At 44.4% G+C, this 22,233-nt stretch overlaps 1 protein-coding gene across 6 annotated transcripts in view; it reads right to left on the reverse strand.

Moving 5' to 3' along the window:
- Positions 1 to 1,103: 1,103 nt before the first annotated feature.
- Positions 1,104 to 22,233, reverse strand: part of LOC111955717 (tumor protein D52) — a 31,189-nt gene continuing 10,059 nt past the window's right edge. The window contains exons 1-8 of one of the 6 annotated variants that reach the window (XM_023976010.2): positions 10,289 to 10,851; positions 6,360 to 6,484; positions 5,621 to 5,769; positions 5,305 to 5,406; positions 4,955 to 4,981; positions 4,445 to 4,486; positions 3,635 to 3,683; positions 1,104 to 3,437 (exon numbers count right to left, since the gene is read on the reverse strand). In XM_023976010.2, the coding sequence (XP_023831778.1) occupies positions 3,300 to 3,437; positions 3,635 to 3,683; positions 4,445 to 4,486; positions 4,955 to 4,981; positions 5,305 to 5,406; positions 5,621 to 5,769; positions 6,360 to 6,484; positions 10,289 to 10,421 (765 nt within the window). In that variant the 5' untranslated portion in view covers positions 10,422 to 10,851 and the 3' untranslated portion in view covers positions 1,104 to 3,299. Of the gene's footprint in view, positions 3,438 to 3,615; positions 3,684 to 4,444; positions 4,487 to 4,954; positions 4,982 to 5,304; positions 5,407 to 5,620; positions 5,770 to 6,359; positions 6,485 to 10,288; positions 10,852 to 22,233 lie in introns of those variants that run through there. The other 5 variants (XM_023976007.2, XM_023976003.2, XM_023976005.2 and 2 more) reach the window with 5 other exon arrangements.

Genomic DNA, 22,233 nt, shown 5'->3' on the forward strand with positions numbered 1-22,233 from the left:
CCGTTACAGCTAATATACGAGTGAAAACGTAATAAGAGATTCTAAAACATTTTTGACCCACAACACATGAAAATAGTGGATATAGTCTTATCACAATTATAATTTTAAAATGACAGTTCAAAATGTTTGAAGGTTGCAGGTGTCTGTCATGACACAATAACGTGGCAAGGCATTACCCATTCTCTACCCTCTGACCACTCTTAGCATGACCACGTACACAGTACGGCCACCAAAGATTCAGACTTCCAACACCTAAACCATCCCAGGCAGGAACTCCTAAAACTAAAGGGTCCTGTTCTGTTATTATTTATAACGCCGTCCGAAAGTCAGACCAGACTGGAATGTTATGACAAATCCAATCAACCAAAGTCTCAAATTAGGGGCAGGCTGCTTTGTTAATGGGAATGTCCCACATTCCTCCAGGCAGCCATTAAAGTGATGCAGGAGTGCCGAGTATTGACTCTGAAGTTCCAGAACAGTACTCCCAGTAATCAAGCGTCTCTAGAAGGTTATAGAATTACCAAGCAGGTTCCGTAACCCCAGACAAAGAGAGTGAAGCTCCAACATGAAAAACAAAAGCTGCTCCAAAGAATGTCACTATAGCAATGATTAGTGTAACAACAACAAAAAAGCATKAAGTACTTGAATATATCATCTGTAACCACTGAACTATACCGGCAGGTGACACGCTGCTCTAGGCATGTTACTCCTCATTACAATAAGCATATTTACATGTCTACATACAATACAAAAAAGTATATTTCTAAATGTACCAAGGGAATATCTATCATCTARGTAGCTATTGGCACACCTGTCCACCTCCTGAAACCTGCCCTGCATAACAGTGAGAAACATCTTTGTATGAAACAGTGACATGACTATTTTTACCTCTGCCTCTTACAGTGTGATACCAGAGTGGATATAAGGAACCCCCATGATGCTTTGGTACAGACAAATGTCATAATAAATGGATGGGAAATGTATTCTCTTCTCATGCCTCTTAAATGTTGAAAAACATAATAAAAATACATTTGAAAGTTTGTGAGGAATGCTGAAGGAGACAAGACAGGGCACTGTTCAAGTGCATTCTTGTTAAATAACAGTTTTACTGTTTTTTTTWGAGACGTCAGCATTCCAATTAGAGACCAGACCAGTGCCAGGGTGGCTGTTGAAGGCCTACTCTCTGGCAGTTTACCAGAAGACTTTTGATCACAGAGTTCCTGACAAACTATTTCTGCCCACAATGAAGAGGTGGGAAACCACCTTTCTGTGAAATAGGTCATGACTAAACAGAAAAGTCAACAGCCTACTGCCCTAGCAGTTGGGCTAAATGGGGACAAAGGATCTACAGTAACTTCTCGCTGGAAGACATTTTATTAGCCATAATGTGTTCTTAAATGGTGGAACCAGGACTTTTTACAGAAGTTTATTTCCACAATGAATCCATGCCATGATATGGCCAGTCGTCTTCCAGTAGGGGAGGACTTGCATTGGGCATTTAAACCAAATATTCACTTGTGTCCTAAAATGTACGTACAGTGCCTATAGAAGGTCAACACTCCCCATTAAATGTTTTTCCTACAGATCTACACAACCTACTCCACATTTTCAACGTGAAAGAAAGTTATAGAACATTTTACKAAAAAAAAGACAAATAARAGATATCATAATTGGATAAGTCTCTCTATCCTGAGTTAATACTTGGTGGATGCACCTTTGGCAGCAATTACATCTGTGACTCATTTCCATTAAGGTTCTACCAAGTTGGCACAACTTTTAGGGCAACATATATCCATCGTTTTTGTCAACATTGCTCAGGCTCAGTAAATTTGATTGGGGATCACTGGTGGACAGTGATATTTAAACCTTGCCTCTGATTTTTTGAAGCAGATTTAACTCTGGACAGACTAGACCACTCAGGAACACTTAACCTCTTAGAAAGACTTCTGTTGAAAAACGTTCAAGGATGTGTAGACTTTCTTTAGGCACCGTATGTATCATCCTAGTGTGGTCAAGAGTAAACATTTAGCAGGATTCTGCATCGCACTCTTTCATACCTCAAGATGTTCAGAAGAGAAAAACATTCCCTCATAGAAAGTCAACTGTTAAAAATGGATACCACATACACTGTAGAGAAATTAAAATACCAACACGGGAGGAAATCTAGTTAGTCTAGGTCAAGAATAGTATATTTCCAATTTAAGGAAAATTGTACATCTTTATGAAAAGGTAAACAATGAAAATCACTTTGTAACAAAAACAACTACCATCCATATATCATTCAACAGTAGAGAAGTACACAGGATCCAGTGACTATCCTGCTGTTTCAYCATACCAAGCAGAGAGAAGTACACAGGATCCAGTGACTATCCTGCTGTTTCAGCATACCAAGCAGAGAGAAGTACACAGGATCCAGTGACTATCCTGCTGTTTCAGCATACCAAGCAGAGAGAAGCCAGTGAGACAAGTGCCCTAATACGGACTTTGGCCCACCATGCTGTGAGGCTTTGAGTGATGTAAATTGCACTGACCTGAGGGTCAAGGCCAGCCGACACCATTATAACCAATCATGCATCTGCGACTATCATTACACACTGATCTGGATGCATTGGCCCACCCTCTCTGATATCAGAGTGAAGCACTATGAACTGCTCAGAGGTCAGATTTAGACCACCCCCATTTGGTTAAGCTGTGAGAGGAGTGTGTGAGCTACACAGATCTGGTATTAACTCTACTCAGCTGTGCTCTACACCACATTACTGGTGCTATTGGTGAGAGTAATAAATGACAGAGAAAGCCTCTTCAGTGTTGGAATAGAAATGACATCCTAGAGTATTACAGTGATTGGAGTACATCAAAAGAAAAGAAAAAACAAATGCCTGTTAGTCCTCAAAGTTATGGAAAGATATGGGCCTGTGTGAACCAATTGGTTTTGTGCCATCACAACTTCACTTGCTGTGACATACAGTTTCTCATTAAGTGTAATGTATATTATTCTACTTGTGCAGGTTCCTCAACCATGGACATTAGAATAGAAACATACAGTCGTACAAACCTACAAGTGTTACGGTGTCACAATATTTTCATAATATATATATTTTTTAATTTAAAAGTTCCTGGGGAAACTTATTTTTCTTTTTTGGTTGTTGGTTCTGTTTTGTGCTATAGGGTTGTAAAGAGGGAGCTGAAGAAGGGAGGAGGTGAGAGAACAGAAAGAGGGGAGACAGAAGGAGAAAGAGGGTATGGTTCTAGTTAATGTCACCCTGGCTAGGGGTCAGAGGTGAAAGGTCAGGCTGGTCTCAGTGGGGCTGTTCTTCCTGGGTGGCGATGGGTGTGGCCTCTGGCCGTTTCTCTACGGGAACAGAAGGGTCAGACGTCGCTGTAGAGGTCAACACATCGCCAAAGTCATCCTGAGATGCCGTCGGGCTCATCTTGACCTGCAGGTGGTGGAGGGAGAGATATAGATGTTGAATGAGTGAATTAATAAATGAAGACAAACAAATTCATAKATTTTTATCATCTGTTGTGTTTTGATGAATTTCTCCCCAAATATTCAAAGATAAATATTTTAGGGCTCCTCTAAATGTACTGAGAAGTGATTAAGTTCTTACTCACTCCTCTTCTCATCTTTTACCTTTAAAGTCTCGACTTTCTCCTCAAACGACTTAAAGGTGGGTGTGTTCCTGTGAAGAGGGACACAGGATGTGAGTAGAGCAGGACGAAGAGGAGTGATATTGCAGAGACTAGTGTGTGGTGTCTGAAATGGCACCCTATTCCCTATTTAGTGCACTACTTTTGACCAGGGCCCATAGTTGTACCCTATATAGGGAATAGGGTGCCATTTTGTACACAGCCTAACAGACACCCGACTTCCATATCCAGAGGACTGTGGGAAAGCAGAGATGGGAGGTCAGGGAAGAAAGCAGAGGTGGGAGGTTGGGATACTTAAAAGGAGACACATTTATCATCATTGTTTTCATAAGGAACGTTATCCGACAACCCATCCAGACAGGGTTCAGTTAACTGTAGATGATTCCAGTCTCTTCTATTCACAGATCATATAGACTATTTATTGTCCAGAGGGTAAAAACACTAAGGATACAAGAACGGGGATAAGGAAATAACGTTTGTGTCAGAAATACACCTCAGTCCCTATAAACTAGAGGGGTGTTGGCAGTCGCTTCTCAACCAACAGATGTATGCTCTTCATTTGATCACTCTTGTTGCTGGGAATTTTCCTGCACAGTGGGAAATGCAAACTTATATTGTATTTGAGGTTTAAAATAGCTTCTAATGTTTGTAATTTCCATTTTAAAATGTCAGAACTCAAGCCAGTTTTTCCTCAAGTCCACAAAGCTGCGAGACATTATTGTAAAAGGTGCTACAGAGGAGTAGAGGGTTCCAGCAAGCCGCGGTTTGGTTGTTAATGTGCGTGTTCCCTTACCTCATCACYGGCATACTAGCAGAATGCTGTAGGGAGCGTATGCTATCCGACAGCATTAAAAAAAGAGAGATAGGGGGTTAGTAAAGAAAGAGAGTGCCCCAGTGTGGAGAGGTAGAGACACATATTCCTTCATTCATCCTTTATTTCCTACATTCATCCATGCATCATTCAATCCAAGTTAAATTAACGAGTGACTAAGAGTATGTTGAGGTGAAAACACGCTTCAGTTACCATAGTCATTTATGGCAATGTAGACCTACTGTACACAGACAGTCATGCAATCACAAGAAGCATTTGAATTAATCCTCACAGATCTCACACAGAACCAAATCCCCCTAGCACAGAAGAACCCATGCAGTACAGTGACAGAGTGGAGAAATAGATATGAACTCTACTAGCAGCCAGGGGTTAACACTCAGCAAGACGACCTACAGAGTAATGATCTAAACAGCATCTAAAATGACTTAGTATGGATGAACTAACTAACGGCACCAGCAGGGACAGTCTTACCCAAAATAATTGGAAATAGATTGCAATCTGTAAAGGCCAAGTATTGTGTTAAAGACATGTACAGACAATGAACAATACATTTCCCATGATAAGACAAGCATGTGTATTCTCCCTGCCTGCCACTTCAGTCCCCACTCTACTTGATAGAATACACTACAAAACTTCAGGTCTATGCTTAGGGTCTCTCTGTGGTAAAAAAAAGAGCCCGTCTTTGTCTGCTTCCAAAATGGCGCCCTATTCACTACACGGTGCAGTACTTTTGACCAGAGCTCATTGGGACCTGGTCAAAAGTACTGCACTATATAGGGAATGGGGTGTCGTTTCAGACGCAGACTATGCGTGTGCCTCACCTGACGTCRTCAAACTTCCTGCTGATGGCCGAGCCCATGCTGGTGAAGGCTGCCGTGGCCTTCTGACCAGCTACGGACAGGCCCTCTGACGTCTTCTTGTAGCTGTTAGGAGAGAGAGAGAGGGAGAGCAAGACGGAATAAGAAAAAATATGAGAGAAAATAAAGAGACAGAGAATGTACACATTCCCCCTCTGACTAGTCAGCATGTGAGAGCTGACTCTGCAGAATAGTGTGCGTACTCACACCTGCATGTGTGTGTATGCCTGTGTATAAGTGTTACGTATGTGTGCGTCCCTGTGTGTGTACAGCCACGTACGCAGTAGAGGTGGTGACCTCCTGCCAGCTCTTGCTGATGTTCTGTTTGAGCTCGTTGAGAGGAGTGATGCCCAGCTTCCTCTTGATGTCTGCCACCTGCTTCTCCTTAGCTGCCAGCACCTGAGACAGAGTCACGACCTCATCCTCCAACTGAGAGAGACAGACATGACACGGAGAGACAGACATGACACAGAGAGACAGACATGACACAGAGAGACAGACATGACACAGAGAGACAGACATGACACAGAGAGACAGACATGACACAGCGAGAACAGACATGACACAAGAAGAGACAGACATGACACAGAGAGACAGACATGACACAGAAGACAGACATGACACACCGAGATGGAGACAGACATGAGAGAGAGAGAGAGAGCGAGAGAGAGAGAGAGAGAGAGAGAGACAGTGAGAGAGAGAGACGTGAGAGAGAGAGAACGCAACAGACAGTGAGAGACGAGACCCACATGTGACAGCGACGCGCGAGACACAGGGTGTAGGGGTGAGAAACACAGGGTGTAGGGGTGAGAAACACAGGGTGTAGGGGTGAGAAACACAGGGTGTAGGGTTGGGTAGTATTGACTGAAACAAATGTAATTTTTAAACGTTTTCTTCCCCCCCAGAACCAAAATTCTGTAATTTGTACAACAGAGTTTTTGTTATACATTATAACACTGGAAGTATCTACATTCTTATAATACCTAGACCTCTGACTTGAGCCGGGGTTCCTGACTTACCTTGAGCAGTTCATCTCGTAGCTCCTCCTGTTCTTCCTCTGTCAGGGTGGGGACGGAAGGGGACACGGTCACCGACATCACTGCATCCTCCCCTACCTCTGTGATAGAGTCTGGTCTCACAGCACCTGGAGAGATGTAGTGGGAGGGGAGGAAAGAGGGAGGAGATGGAGACAGGGAGAGTAAAAAAAGAGACATCCTCAGAGTTTCTGATCCTAAAAGGCTTGAGAGGATACAGCAGGTGTTCAATGATAGCTGTCAACTTAGTAGTGTTTCTCCTTCTGGAGTGGAGGAAGAAAAGACAGTCCAGTGTCCACGGGCGGTGGAGGGGGGACCAGCTAGATTAAGAGATAGCCTTTGAAGGGCAGGTGTCAAACACACACAATATTGTGGTCTCACTTCTTTGATGTTGGACTCTCAGCCTTGAGCAGGCCAGTCAGCCACAGCTCTACCCTGTAGGAATTGAAGAGTTTATTTCCAAAACACTATCTCCACTATGTTTATTCATAGATTTAAGATGTGTAGGATTTTTAGTTTAACGCTATATAATACCCATTGTTAAGCTGGAATGGAATATGTTCGTATCCTGTATATTTGACTGTCATATCCTCATATCCTGTCATATCCTCGACTTCGGCGATGTCATCTACAAAATAGCTTCCAATACTCTACTCAGCAAACTAGATGCAGTTTATCATAGTGCCACCCGTTTTGTTACTAAAACACCTTATACCACCCACCACTGCGACCTGTATGCTCTAGTCGGCTGGCCCTCGCTACATYTTCYTCGRCAGACCCACTGGCTCCAGYTCATCTARAAGMCRATGCTAGGTAAAGRMCCGCCTTATCTCAGTTCACTGGTCACGATATCAACACCCACCCGTAGCACGCGCTCCACCAGGTATATCTCACTGATCATCCCAAAAGCCAACTCTCATTTGGCCGCCTGTCCTTCCAGTTCTCTGCTGCCTGTGACTGGAACGAATTGCAAAAATCGCTGAAGTTGGAGACTTTTATTTCCCTCACCAACTTTAAACATCTGCTATCTGAGCAGCTAACCGACCGCTGCAGCTGTACATAGTCCATCTGTAAACAACCCACCCAATTTACCTACCTCATCCCCTTACTGTTTTTATTTATTTATTTTTCTGCTCTTTTGCACACCAGTATCTCTACTTGCTCATGATCATCTGATGATTTATCACTCCAGTGTTAATCTGCTAAATTGTAATTATTCGCTCCTATGGCCTATTTATTGCCTACCTCATGCCTTGCATACAATGTATATAGACTCATTGTTTTTTTTCCTACTGTGTTATTGACTTGTTTATTGTTTACTCCATGTGTAACTCTGTGTTGTTGTCTGTTCACACTGCTATGCTTTCTTGGCCAGGTCGCAGTTGTAAATGAGAACTTGTTCTCAACTAGCCTACCTGGTTAAATAAAGGTGAAATAAAAATACAAATAAAATAAATAAAAAATATGCGGTTGTCTGTGTATAAGAGAATCTGCTAAACATAGATGTTTTACATACAGATCATGTTACTGTATTCAATCAAATAAAAACAAAATAAATAAATATATATTGATGTCACAAATGTACCATTTGTACAGTTCTTTAATAAACATTTAATTATATTTGACTGTGTAAAACCTAGCAGTACTAGTTATTTCTCTGAGAGTGAGGCGGATATAGCATTTTGCCACAAAACAATTATTATTTGTCTCTCAGAAATGAAACCATCAAGTGATAGAGATGTATTTGTTAAAAATCTGTCATTGAACAAACGCCATGCAATGATTAGATAGATTGGGGTGGTTCTTCACTCATCATTTATTTAAAACAATAAAAGCAAACGTACCAATATTTCAGAAAATGTATATATACTGTTTTGGAATGAAACTCTTCAATTGTAACATGAATAACAGCTGAACCTTCTGGATGGAGACATTGAGATTTTTCAGCAGGAGAGGAACAGCCATGTAAGAGAAAGTGGGCTAGTTCAGAAAAAGGCCGTCAGTGGAATAAAAACTCCAATAACTGATCCCTAGCAGCAACAAAGAACCACGTTATGAAAAATGTGGATATTTTCAAATCTCTCTTTTTGGGGGGAATGTGCATACCACATCAAGAGTTACTATCTAAACATCATATCATCACTCACTTTCAATTATACTTCCTACTTTATAATGATTCATCAAGTCTATAAAAAAAAGAATCAAAACGCTCATGGTTCTTGCTCTGTAAGATTCACTCTAATTACTAGTTAACCAGTATTAGTGCACATATTAGTTAAATCAATTTCACATGCTGCTGATGCAGTCCTAACTTTCTCTGATTGGAGAAAAGGAGTTTTGGCCGATGCAGCACGAATCATGGGTGTTCATTGTGATCTGGTTTTGACCCTGGGAACGGATGGTCCTGTAATTGATTATTATTAGAGATAACTGTTGTGGTTACAGTAGTTCAGATACAGAATTGCAGCTGACATGGCTCTATGGATGATACCTGTATGGACGACAGTTGACTGCATCAGTAGCCTGTTTTAGATAACCCCTTTTCTTCATGCTTACATGAATGGCTAAAGAAGCGACTTGATACTAAACCAGTGGTGTACCGGACTTAAGAGATTGAATGACTTTCTGGTCCTTGGTGCTTGTTGACCACATTAAGGCTTCAGGATTAGGAAGACCATGATGCGATATCTTCTTTGAACTGAATAATTAGCTCCTGGGTAAGGGACAGTCTGTGTTGGAAATAAGAAACAACCGAGTGAGTTTGCTCAGCGAACAGGCATCACACCAAGAGAATACAGAGAAGACTGGCTTGGCCTCACCAGGAATTATGACCCAGTAGAAGCTTGCTCTTCAATGTTGCTCAAATTWCCATCAATCTAACAGAAAGGTACCCAACTCTGAACATCAAATAATATTTCTATGAGATAAATTGTGTAGAAATGCTCGACACATATTCACTCAACCTTTCCCTTTCGATTGTTTCCCTCCCTCCCCTTGACGACGAGGCAGTGCCACTCCGGTGTCTGCGGTCCAGGTAGCCATACTGCTGACAGGTCTGTGTAATCTATACCACCATCCCAAACCACGAGGACTTCTACCTTACATGGGTTCGAACAGGGGTGTCAAACTCATTTTGCCCACGATGTGGCAGCAACTATAAAGATTAGCCTACATCACACAAAACGCTGATTGTTTTTGCTCCAATGCAATGTATAAGGTACTCTGTATTCACAGCCAAAAAATAAAGGTCACTACTTTAAATGAGGCACGTCTGTTGAGAACTGAGGTTAATCCCATCAGAATGGCAGCGTATAATTAGCCTGTTAGTATAACAAGCCAAAAGGGTTTTTTAATTGTTAAATTAAGTCATTGAACCTCTCTATATATTTCTTTACAGTGGCTTGTGTAAGGTAATTATATTGCTGTAGGTTATCTGTAACTAGTAATGATGGGACTGCCAGCACAGTTAAGAGTCATGTAACTCTTTGTTCTATTTTTTGACCAATATTTGTTTAAAGGGCTTTGGCTGTGGTACCAGCTTTGTTCGGTCTTGTCATAGCTTGACCAAGCTCCTCTGATGCCAGCCCGACAATCCAAAACCACTCTAGGTTTGATAAACCCACTCTAGGTTTCTTCCTAGGAGTGTTTTCAGTGTGGTCTTGTCAGAGTTCAACCCCCAGCAACCACCCACCTGTTTGACATCTGCCCCAGACAGCCCCTTTTATAAAACAGCTCAGAATGTGACAGCAACAGAACGCAGTCACACGCACACACATCAAGAAACACAAATGAGATCTCCTTTTGTTCACATGCACCACCACTCCCCCCCCCATCTCATTCTCTTTGCAAACACCCTATCCACACCCCAGTACAAATACAAACTTCTTCACTCACTCACACACTGCTCTGGTTACCTCTGGCTGTGACAGTCACGTGCGGTGAGCCCGGTGGTGTTACAATGACGCTGGGGGACAGATAGAGGTAGCTGCTATTCACTCCCTGCTCAAAGTCAAACGGCGACTTGTATTCCTGCTCCAGAGCGTCCATGGCTGTTGCCTGGCTGGGTTAGGTGGCTCCAGGCTGGGTTAGGTGGCTCCAGGCTGGGTTAGGTGGCTCCAGGCTGGGTTAGGTGGCTCCAGGCTGGGTTAGGTGGCTCCAGGCTGGGTTAGGTGGTTGGGTTGGGACCACAATGACTCCAGTCGCTGCAGCCGCTGATTTCCTGCATGTGCTAGGACGCATGCAGCTGGGGCACAGTTCACTCAGTGCTCCGATTGTCCTCTCCTGTCTCCTGGTCTGGTAGACGCACGGTACTCCTGTGTCGTGTGTGTGTGACAGTGTCTTACGTGACAGTGTGTCGTGTATATGACAGTGCGTGTGTATGTGTCCGTATGTGACACTGTGTGTTGCGGTTGGACACACACAGCTCCAGCCGGGCTAGCCTCCTAGCCTGTCTGTCGGTCTCTGGGTCTGTCTCTGGGTCTGTCTCTGGGTCTGTCTCTGGGTCTGTCTCTGGGTCTGTCTCTGGGTCTGTCTCTGGGTCTGTCTCTGGGTCTGTCTTTCTGCTGCAGACTCACATGACATGCAGTCATCCAGGCAGGCCGAGGTGGCGTCACGACGGTCGCTCTGTGGTGTTAATGAGTTACATTCCCTTTAGCCGTCACTCTCTGCCGACACTGCAATCACCAACCACCACAGTCATTAGTCAGGCACTCCCAGTCCCCTGGTAGCTAGGCTTCTCTGTTGGAAATAATCCCAAAGGTCACTGGTGGATTGCTGCAATCATCCACACATCCACAGTTTCTGATTCTGCACACCCAGGAGGTTTTTAAAGGAAAAGACCATAAAGATGCTAGGCTAGCATTTATGGAATGCAGGAGTTCTTCTGTGATGAGTTTCCAGCTCTAGTATACAGCCCTGGTCCCTCTCTCCCTCGCACCTTCCCCATCCATCTTGTCATCTAGGGAAAACGAGGTTCCATTTGTTGGTTGGTCACATGACACGCTCAGGCCCGGGATAGGCCAGGCCCGTGAGATGGAAGCAACCGTAATCTGCAGTGTCCCAGATTACAGCGAGCCGCTAATCCAGTTCAGACTGTCCAGCTGGGAGCTCCACTGTACTGTTACTGTGCAGAAAGAGACACTATGTACCAGAGAGTGGGTAGCTGCATCTGTATGTACCAACAATTACCGTACAGCGAGCGGGTAGCTGCATCTGTATGTACCAACGCTTACCGTACAGAGAGCGGGTAGCTGCAGCTGTATGTACCAACACTTACCGTACAGAGAGCGGGTAGCTGCATCTGTATGTATCCAACGGCTTACCGTACGAAGAGCGGTAGCTGCAGCTGTATGCCAACCTTACCGTACAGAGAGCTGGGTAGCTGCAGCTGTATACCCAAACTTACCGTACAGAGAGCAGGTAGCTGCAGCCTGTATGTACCAACACTTACCGTACAAGCGAGCGGGTAGCTGCACGCTGTATGTTAACAAACGCTTACCGTACAGAAGAGCGGGTAGCTGCAGCTGTATGTACAACGCTTACCGTACAAAGAGCAGGTAGGTTGCAGCTGTATGTACCAACACTTACCGTACAGAGAGCGGTAGCTGCGCTGTATGTACAACACTTACTGTACAGAAGAGCGGGTAGCTGCAGCTGTATGTACCAACACTTACCGTACAGAGAGCGGGTAGCTGCACGCTGTATGTACCAACACTTACCGTACAAGAGCGGGTAGCTGCAGCTGTATGTACACACTTACCGTACAGAGAGGCGGGTAGCTGCAGCTGTATGTACAACCTACCGTACAGAGAGCGGGTAGCTGCAGCTGTATTGTACGCAACACTTACCGTACAGAGAGCGGGTTAGCTGTGCAGCTGTATGTACCAACACTTACCGTACAAGAGAGCGGGTAGCTGCAGCTGTATGTACCAACACTTACCCGTACAAGAGGCGTAGCTGCAGCTGTATGTACCAACACTTACGTACAGGAGGCGGGTAGCTGCAGCTGTATGTACCAACATTACCGTACAGAGACGGGTAGCTGCAGCTGTACTGTACCAACACTTACCGTACAGAGAGCGGGTAGCTGCAGCTTGATGTACCAACACTTACCGTACAGGAGCGGGTAGCTGCAGCTGTATGTACCAACACCTTACCGTACAGGAGCGGGTACTGCACTGTATGTACCAACAACTTACCGTACAGGAGCGGGTAGCTGCAGCTGTATGTACAACACTTACCGTACAGAGAGCAGGTAGCTGCACTGTATGTACCAAACATTACCGTACAGGAGCGGGTACCTGCATGTATGTACCAACACTTACCGTACAGGAGGCGGGTAGCTGCAGCTGTATGTACCAACACTTACCGTACAGAGAGCGGGTAGCTGCACTGTATGTACCAACATTACCGTACAGGAGCGGGTAGCTGCAGCTGTTAGTACCAACTTACCGTACAGAGAGCGGGTAGCTGCAGCTGTATGTACCAACACTTTACCGTAAGACAGAGAGCGGGTAGCTGCAGCTGTATGTACCAACACTTACCGTACAGAGAGCGGCGTAGCTGCAGCTGTATGTACCAAACACTTACCCGTACAGAGAGCGGGTAGCTGCACTAGCTTGTAGTGTACCGATACACTTACCGTACAGAGAGCGGGTAGCTGCAGCTGTATGTACCAACACTTACCGTACAGAGAGCGGGTAGCTGCAGCTGTATGTACCAACACTTACCGTACAGAGAGCAGGTAGCTGCAGCTGTATGTACCAACACAGAGCTGTGCTGTAGCGTGTGGAGAGAGCCTTGCTGTACTGTATGTAGTAGTCTACCAATGCCGAACTGTGCTGTTTAGTGTCTACTGCAGACACAATAGATGTGCTTTTTGTGAGCGTAGGCATATTAAAATGTGTCCATGATAATGGTAGCCTATACGACACCTACACTGGTGTACAGTACAGGCCAATGCTCACTCACACAGGCCTGTTTCAGAGAATAGCCTTAGTTTTCTTTTCCCATGGTGCTCAACAGCAGTAGGGTCAGTGTTTGTATTGTGTCACACTAAAGTTCTGTACGTAGCCACTTCTGTATGGGTCTACATTTTATTTAATGAGGCAAGTCAGTTAAGAACAAATTCTTATTTACAATGACGGCACCCCGGCCAAACCCTCCCCTAACCCGGAAAACACTGGGCTCATTGTGCGCCGCCCTATGGGACTCCCGATCACGGCCGGTTGTGATACAGCCCGGGGTCGAACCAGGGTCTGTAGTGACGACTTAGACCGCTGCGCCCACTCGGTAGAGTGGTAAGGAAGGAAGGACCTTGGATTGAATGGAGCAAGGTTCTGCCATTGTTATAGGAATCTTGGATTTGTCCATTTTTGTCTTTGTAAGAGCCATGTGTTTCCTAGCAACCAGGCTGTGATACAAAGATTCAGGTTACAATGAGGACTTACAGTGAGTACTTCCATTCACCAAGTTCCTTACAATGGAGCAAGCAGGTGCAGACAAGCAGGCACACACACCAACCTCGGCACCTCCTCATTCTCTCCAAAGTTGGTGTGAAGAGTTTATAGGTCCCGGATGTTTGCCTTTCTGGCTGGTTCTTGTTGGCCTGTTACCAAAGAATGCGTCACAGAGTACACACTCACACACATAAAAATACAAAGTAAAAGTCGGCCACGCATCATCTTAAAGGGAAAGTGTGATATTATTAATGCACATTTCATTCTAACACAGCATAACTTGTACCAGTAAGTAATATGCTATTCATTTATCTAATTCTCTCCTCTCTTCCTTCCTCTCTCTCGGAGGACCTGAGCCCTAGGACCATACGTCAGGACTACCGGGCATGATGACTCCTTGCTGTCCCCAGTCCACCTGGCCTTGCTGCTATTCCAGTTTCAACTGTTCTGCCTGCGGTTATGGAACCCCTACCTGTCCCAGACCTGCTGTTTTCAACTCTTAATGATCGCGCTATTAAAAAGCCAACTGACATTTATTCCTGATTATATTTGACCATGCTTGTCACTTATGAACATTTTGAACACTTGGCCATGTTCTGTTATAATCTCCACCCGGCACAGCCAGAAGAGGACTGGCCACCTCTCATAGCCTGGTTCCTCTCTAGTTCCTAGGTTTTGGCCTTTCTAGGGAGTTTTTCCTAGCCGCCGTGCTTCTACACCTGCATTGCTTGCTGTTTGGGGTTTTAGGCTGGGTTTCTGTACAGCACTTCSAGATATTAGCTGATGTACGAAGGGCTATATAAAATAAAATAAACTTGAATTGAATTTATCTGAATGTTGATAATACAATCTATGCGCTCTAGTGATGTCTGATTGGTTATACCTAGGAATTCCTATATGGGAGCACAAAGCAGGCTCCGTCACTCATTACAAATGACTTGATGCTGAAGCTAGCTACATCTGTGTCGAGTAGTCACACTTCCTTGCCAACACGTAGAACTTTACAATTTGTTTTAATATTAGAAGATTGATAGTAATAACTTACTGAATCCATGCAACTTCTCCACAGTGGCGTGTATTCATGAATGCCAGTCTCTTGACAACAAGGTAGACAAAATTCAAGCAAGGGTTGCCTTCCAGAGAGACATCAGAGATTGTAACATTCTCCGTTTCACGGAAACATGGCTCACTCGGGATACGTTATCAGAGTCGGTACAGCCACCCGGTTTCTTACGCATCGCGCCAACAGAAACAAACATCTCTCTGGTAAGAAGAAGGGCGGGGGTGTATGCCTTATGATTAACGAGTCGTGGTGTGATCATAACAACATACAGGAACTCAAGTCCTTTTGTTCACCTGACCTAGAATTCCTTTCAATCAAATGCCGACCGCATTATCTACCAAGAGAATTCTCTTCGATTATAATCACAGCCGTGTATATCCCCCCCCAAGCAGACACCTCGACGGCCCTGAAAGAACTTCATTGGACTATGAAACTGGAAACCACATATCCTGAGGCTGCATTTATTGTAGCTGGGGATTTTAACAAAGTTAATCTGAAAACAAGGCTCCCTAAATTTTATCAGCATATTGAATGCGTGACCCGGGCTGGCAGCATTCTGGATCATTGCTACTCTAACTTCCACAACGCATACAAAGCCCTCCCTCGCCCTCCTTTCAGCAAATCTGACCACGACTCCATTTTGTTTCTCCCAGCCTATAGAGAGAAACTAAAACAGGAAACACCCGTGCTCAGGTCTGTTCAATGCTGGTCCGACCAATCTGATTCCAAGCTTCAAGATTGCTTAGATCACGTGGGCTGGGACATGTTCCGGATAGCCTCAGACAACATTGATGTATACGCTGATTTGGTGAGCGAGAATATTAGCAAGTGCATCGGTGATGTTGTACCCAAGGAGACTATTAAAACCTTCCCTAACCAGAAACCGTGGATTGATGGCAGCATTTTCTGAAAAAAAACATTAAAACTGAAAGCGCGAACCACTGCTTTTAATCATGGCAAGGCGACCAGAAACATGACTGAATACAAAGTGTAACTATTCCCTCCACAAGGCAATCAAACAAGCTAAGCGACAGTATAGAGACAAAGTACAGTCGCAATTCAACGGCTCAGACACGAGACATGTGTGGCAGGGTCTACAGTCAATCATGGATTACAAAAAGAAAACCAGCTTCGTCGCAGACACCGACGTCTTGCTCCCAGACAAACTAAACAACTTCTTTGCTCGCTTTGAGGACATTACAGTACACTGACACGGCCCGCTAGCAAAACCTGCGGGCTCTCCTTCACCGCAGCCAACTCGAGTAAAACATTTAAACGTGTTAACCCTCGCAAGGCTGCCGGCCCAGACGGCATCCCTAGCCGTGTCCTCAGAGCATGCGCAGACCAGCTGGCTGGTGTGTTTACGGACATATTCAATCAATCCCTATCCCAGTCTGCTGTTCCCACATGCTTCAAGAGTGCCACCATTGTTCCTGTTCCCAAGAAAGCTAAGGTAACTGAGCTAAACGACTATCGCCCCGTAGCACTCACTTCCGTCATCATGAAGTGCTTTGAGAGACTAGTCAAGGATCATATCACCTCCACCCTACCCCACACCCTAGATCCACTCCAATTTGCTTACCGCCCCAATAGGTCCACAGGCGACACAATCGCAATCACATCGCACACTGCCCTAACCCATCTGGACAAGAGGAATACCTGTCTCTTATACACATCTAGATGTGTATAAGAGACAGCCCTGTGCAACTGGGTCCTGGACTTTCTGACCGGCCGCCCCCAGGTGGTGAGGGTAGGAAACAGCTCCACCCCGCTGATTCTCAACACTGGGGCCCCGCAAGGGTGCGTTCTCAGCCCTCTCCTGTACTCCCTGTTCACCCATGACTGCGTGGCCATGCACGCCTCCAACTCAATCATCAAGTTTGCAGACGACACTACAGTGGTAGGCTTGATTACCAACAATGACGAGACGGCCTACAGAGAGGTGGTGAGGGCCCTCGGAGTGTGGTGTCAGGAAAATAACCTCACACTCAACATCAACCAAACAAAGGAGATGATCGTGGACTTCAGGAAACAGCAGAGGAAGCACCCCCCTATCCACATTGACGGGACAGTAGTGGAGAAGGTGGAAAGTTTTAAGTTCCTCTGCGTACACATCACGCACAAACGGAAATGGTCCACCCACACAGACAGCGCGGTGAAGGCGGCGCAGCAGRGCCTCTTCAACCTCAGGAGGGTGAGGAAATTTGGCTTGTCACCAAAAACACTCACAAACTTCTACAGATGCACAATCGAGAGCATCCTGTCGGGCTGTATCACCGCCTGGTACGGCAAGTGCTCCGCCCACAACCGTAAGGCTCTCCAGAGGGTAGTGAGGTCTGCACAACGCATCACCGGGGGCAAACTACCTGCCCTCCAGGACATCTCCACCACCCGATGTCACAGGAAGGCCAAAAAGATCATCAAGGACAACAACCACCCAAGCCACTGGCTGTTCACCCTGTTATCATCCAGAAGGCGAGGTCAGTACAGGTGCATCAAAGCTGGGACCGAGACTGAAAAACAGCTTCTATCTCAAGGCCATCAGACTGTTAAACAGCCATCACTAACATTGAGTGGCTGCTGCCAACATACTGACTCAAATCTCTAGCCACTTTAATAATAAAAAATTGGATGTAATAAATGTATCACTAGTCACTTTAAGCAATGCCACTTTATATAATGTTTACATGCCCTACATTACTCATCTCATATGTATATACTGTACTCTATACCATCTACTGCATCTTGCCTATGCTGCACGGCCATCGCTCATCCATATATTTATATATTTTTATTCATTCCTTTACACTTGTGTGTATAAGGTAGTTGTACTGAAATTGTTAGATTACTTGTTAGATATTACTGCACGGTCGGAACTAGAAGCACAATAATTTCGCTACACTCGCATTAACATKAGTTAACCATCTGTATGTGACCAATACAATTTGAAGCCAGATTTGAAGCCAGACTRCCCCCCCCCKAAAAAATGACCAAGAAAAAAACCATTAAACAATTTATATTTTCTGTGTTTCATAATTGTCCTTCAATTCAAAGGAGGCTGAATGTATCTCACCAGAGAAAGCATCAGAGAGAGTGAATCTGCGCCCCTCTGTCTCCGCTATGTGTAGCCTTATCTGATGCTGTCTGGTCAAAAAGAGTGTGATAGTGTTGCCACCTGTAGCATTGAACGCAAAAGGAAGCCAGCGAGTATTTGGCCTCCCTTGATTAAAAAAATAGTATATAGCCCTTCAGCGTTGAGCTAAACTGTGAATGGTCCGGGGTTACAAAAAAMAAAAGAAAAAGAAAAAGAAAAGAAAAAAGGTTTCAAGGGAAGCCAGTTTGGATTTGGCTTCACATCAAACATCATTGACAGAAACAAACAAAAAATGTTGCATCTCATTGTGTTGTTGTCCTCCGGTGGTTATCCAGCTAGCTAAAATTGGCCCTTTCCTAAATTAGCCATGGACAGAGATTTMGACTTTTTATTCAATTACCGTACTGGCCAATGATTATTACGGTGATTCTGATCCAACCATAAATTCATACATTGTGTCTCTTGCCTGAGAGGATGAAAGTTCAATATGTAGCTAGATGTAGAAGGTTAACGTTAACTAGCTGGCACATCGTTGCCCATGAAAGGAAGTTAGCCTAGTGAGCAAGCATTTTAGCCAGGTAGACTAGGACAACAAAAACTAAAAAGCGTGTACTGTATGCCATAGACCAGATCGGCAGCATGAAACAGAGGATGGCATTGGCGTTTCTCTACAAGTAAGGGGAGTCACACACACACACACACAAATCAGTACCATGGACAGCCACATATTTAGCTTATGTTGATTGGACTAAATTGTCTTTGGAATCTTTTATTTGTCCCTGAATTAGACTCAGCATAGGTGATTTGAGGATGTTGAAATGTTGGTGGAATAGTGGACCCAGCTCCTATATTCTTTGCGGTAACTCTCTGGTGTTCTAAATCAATAGTTGTTTAGTAGTCAGAAAATATCAGAAACATTAWCTTGCTTGACCATGCTGTAGGTCATGTAACTGTTTGTTGCTCCCCGGTTATGTAATGAAAAAAAGGTGGTTGAATTTATTCTGCCACAGTCTTCTTATTGTCTTGGCCTTAACCCTATACATCACGGGGTCAAGGCATATGCACTAACAGGTTATAGAGCAAACACAATTATGAGAACACATTGGCTGTAATATTGCTTCCCCCCCCCCCCCTGGCTTTCCTAGTGATTTTACCCTGCCTCTCCATTTAGGTGTAGGTTTACAAGTTAAGTATTTGTTTTCAGTGGGGATAATGATTCAAAACAGCAGATAGCCATCTCTTTGCCTGAAATGTTCATTTCAAGAAACCCGAGCTGGCAACTTTAACCTTACCAGTTACACATAGAACTCCATAAACCAAATAGGCTACTGATGAAAGCGAGGGTTTAAACTGGCAAAGGAAGGAGTGCCACTGTTCTTCGAATGTTTGTCTCTTACTTTAGCTTCCTGTTTTTCTTATTCCCTCAAAACCGGGACCAGTGTCAGACATCCATTTTACCACTGCGCAGCAGAGTTTGAACACAAACAACGGACACTGTGGTCAGACAGAAAGATGCTCCTTTAAGTTGTTAATACTCCACAGCGTCTTGTCAGTAGACTACTCCCTGCGCACCGTGTCACATGGTTGAGGGTCCCAAACAGGAATCATGAGACACTGGCTGGATGGATGATGACTTTCCAGCCCAGACCCAGCCCAACCGTGGCTGGTCAGTCAGTCAGTTAGGGGCAGGATGGAAGCCAGACAGTGTGGAGATGAAGAGGCCTAGGATTTATCCACACCTAAAAAGGGGGGCATCACCCCATGACTGGGGGATGACTCAAGTCTCCAGTCCAGGTCTGGACACAGCCAGCGGTGCCATGTGAGAGGGGAGGCCTGCGATTTCCACAGTGTTATGATAGGAGGCCCATGACGATCTACTAGAGAGGGAGTTCTACTGAGGCACTTCATGGATATGAGGGGAGCTTTCCATGGGCGTCAATAATAAAAGAGAGCAAATCTATATTTTGGTGGTGTAATCTGAGCTAGAAGACTGTTGCAGCTTATTTTTCAGGCTCTCACAACAATAATGTCATTCAGAGATGGCAATCGTGTCCTTCTCCAGCGGAGATGTTCCTTGCTCTACATTTGTCCCGATTTCCTCAAGATCTTATGAGCAGGAATCCCACATTTTTCTCCACTTGAACCCAAAAACCAGCTGGGTTATTCAGTTTGACTTTTACAGCCAGGCCCAGGTTTCTCCCCTCAGCGTAATGTTAGTGCTCCCCCAGGCTCACCTACAGCCTGTTGACAGCTCAGCCAAATCACACAGTCTGATGAAAAACTCACATAAAGAAATAGACCCTGTAATGAATTCACATAAAGTAATAGATATTGTAATTAATTCACAAAAATAAACCCTATAAATTAATTCACATAAAGAAATACAACCTGTAATGAATTGTGAGTCACACTGCACCCTGGACGTTTCCGATCAAGAGTTTATAGCACTGTGCTGTTGCTAGGGATTGCAAAGGGGAGAACATTAGCGGCATAAGAATAGCAACAAAGTTAACAGCAGCATACGAGCAAAGATGGGAGACTGCAGGTTTTCCTTCTGTGATCCTTCTCATATACAGGCCTTTGTCTTGTATCACGGGACTTGGAGGAAGTTGGGTCAAAATAAAGCAACAGATACACAAACCCTTCTGGGATAGAAGTATGGAGTGGACGTTCCATTACAGCTGACTTGACATGGAATCTGATAGAAGTATGGAGTGGACATTCCATTACAGCTGATTTGACATGGAATCTGATAGAAGTATGGAGTGGACGTTCCATTACAGCTGACTTGACATGGAATCTGATAGAAGTATGGAGTGGACGTTCCATTACAAGCTGACTTGACATGGAATCTGATAGAAGTATGGAGTGGAGTTCATTACAGCTGACTTGACATGGAATCTGATAGAAGTATGGAGTGGATGTTCCATTACAGCTGACTTGACATGGAATCTGATAGAAGTATGGGTGGACGTGCCATTCAGCTGACTTGACATGGAATCTGATAGAAGTATGGAGTGGACGTCCATTACAGCTGATTTGAACATGGAATCTGATAGAAGTATGGAGTGGACGTTCCATTACAGCTGATTGACATGGAATCTGATAGAAGTATGGAGTGGACGTACCATTACAGCTGACTTGACATGGAATCTGATAGAAGTATGGAGTGGACGTTCCATTACAGCTGACTTGACATGGATCTGATAGAAGTATGGAGTGGACGTACCATTACAGCTGACTTGACATGGAATCTGATAGAAGTATGGAGTGGACGTACCATTACAGCTGACTTGACATGGAATCTGATAGAAGTATGGAGTGGACGTTCCATTACAGCTGACTTGACATGGAATTGATAGAAGTATGGAGTGGACGTCCATTACAGCTGACTTGACATGGAATCTGATAGAAGTATGGAGTGGAAGTACATTACAGCTGACTTGACATGGAATTGATAGAAGTATGGAGTGGACGTTCCATTACAGCTGACTTGACATGGAATCTGATAGAAGTATGGAGTGGACGTTCCATTACAGCTGACTTGACATGGAATCTGATAGAAGTATGGAGTGGACGTTCCATTACAGCTGACTTGACATGGAATCTGATAGAAGTATGGAGTGGACGTTCCATTACGCTGACTTGACATGGAATCTGATAGAAGTATGGAGTGGACGTTCCATTACAGTGGACTTGACATGGGAATCTGACATGAGTCCTTATCCTGTTATGTTTTATATTCAGCTGGAGTTCAAATAAACCACTATCTCCACAGCAATAGGCCTATTACATTTTACATGAGTAATTTAGCAGATGCTCTTATCCAGTGCGACTTACAGGAGKAATTAGGGTTAAGCGCCTTGCTCAAGGGCACGTCGGTAGATATTTCACCTAGGGTCGGGGATTTGAACCAGACCTTTCGGTTACTGGCCCAACGCTCTTAACCGCTAGGCTACCTGCGGTCTGGTCAGGCGTATCACCATCTTCTGCTTGGTAGTAGGGCTGAACAATATGGCCCAAATACCATTTCACTGTATTTTTCAGATTTTTGACAGTATGATGGTATTTTATGTTTTTGAATAATACAAGTAAAACATTTGCTTAATGAGTAGTGCGTGACCCTAGGCTGGCAACACATACATTCTAAGTGATTTCAATGAGGCCTTCTCCATTCTGATTGTTTTATACTGTTCAATGAAACTTCAACCCAAAATATTTTTCATACATTTCTGCATTTCCTGC

The sequence above is a fragment of the Salvelinus sp. IW2-2015 genome, linkage group LG31 (genome assembly GCF_002910315.2).
Source record: "Salvelinus sp. IW2-2015 linkage group LG31, ASM291031v2, whole genome shotgun sequence".
NCBI lineage: Eukaryota > Metazoa > Chordata > Actinopteri > Salmoniformes > Salmonidae > Salvelinus > Salvelinus sp. IW2-2015.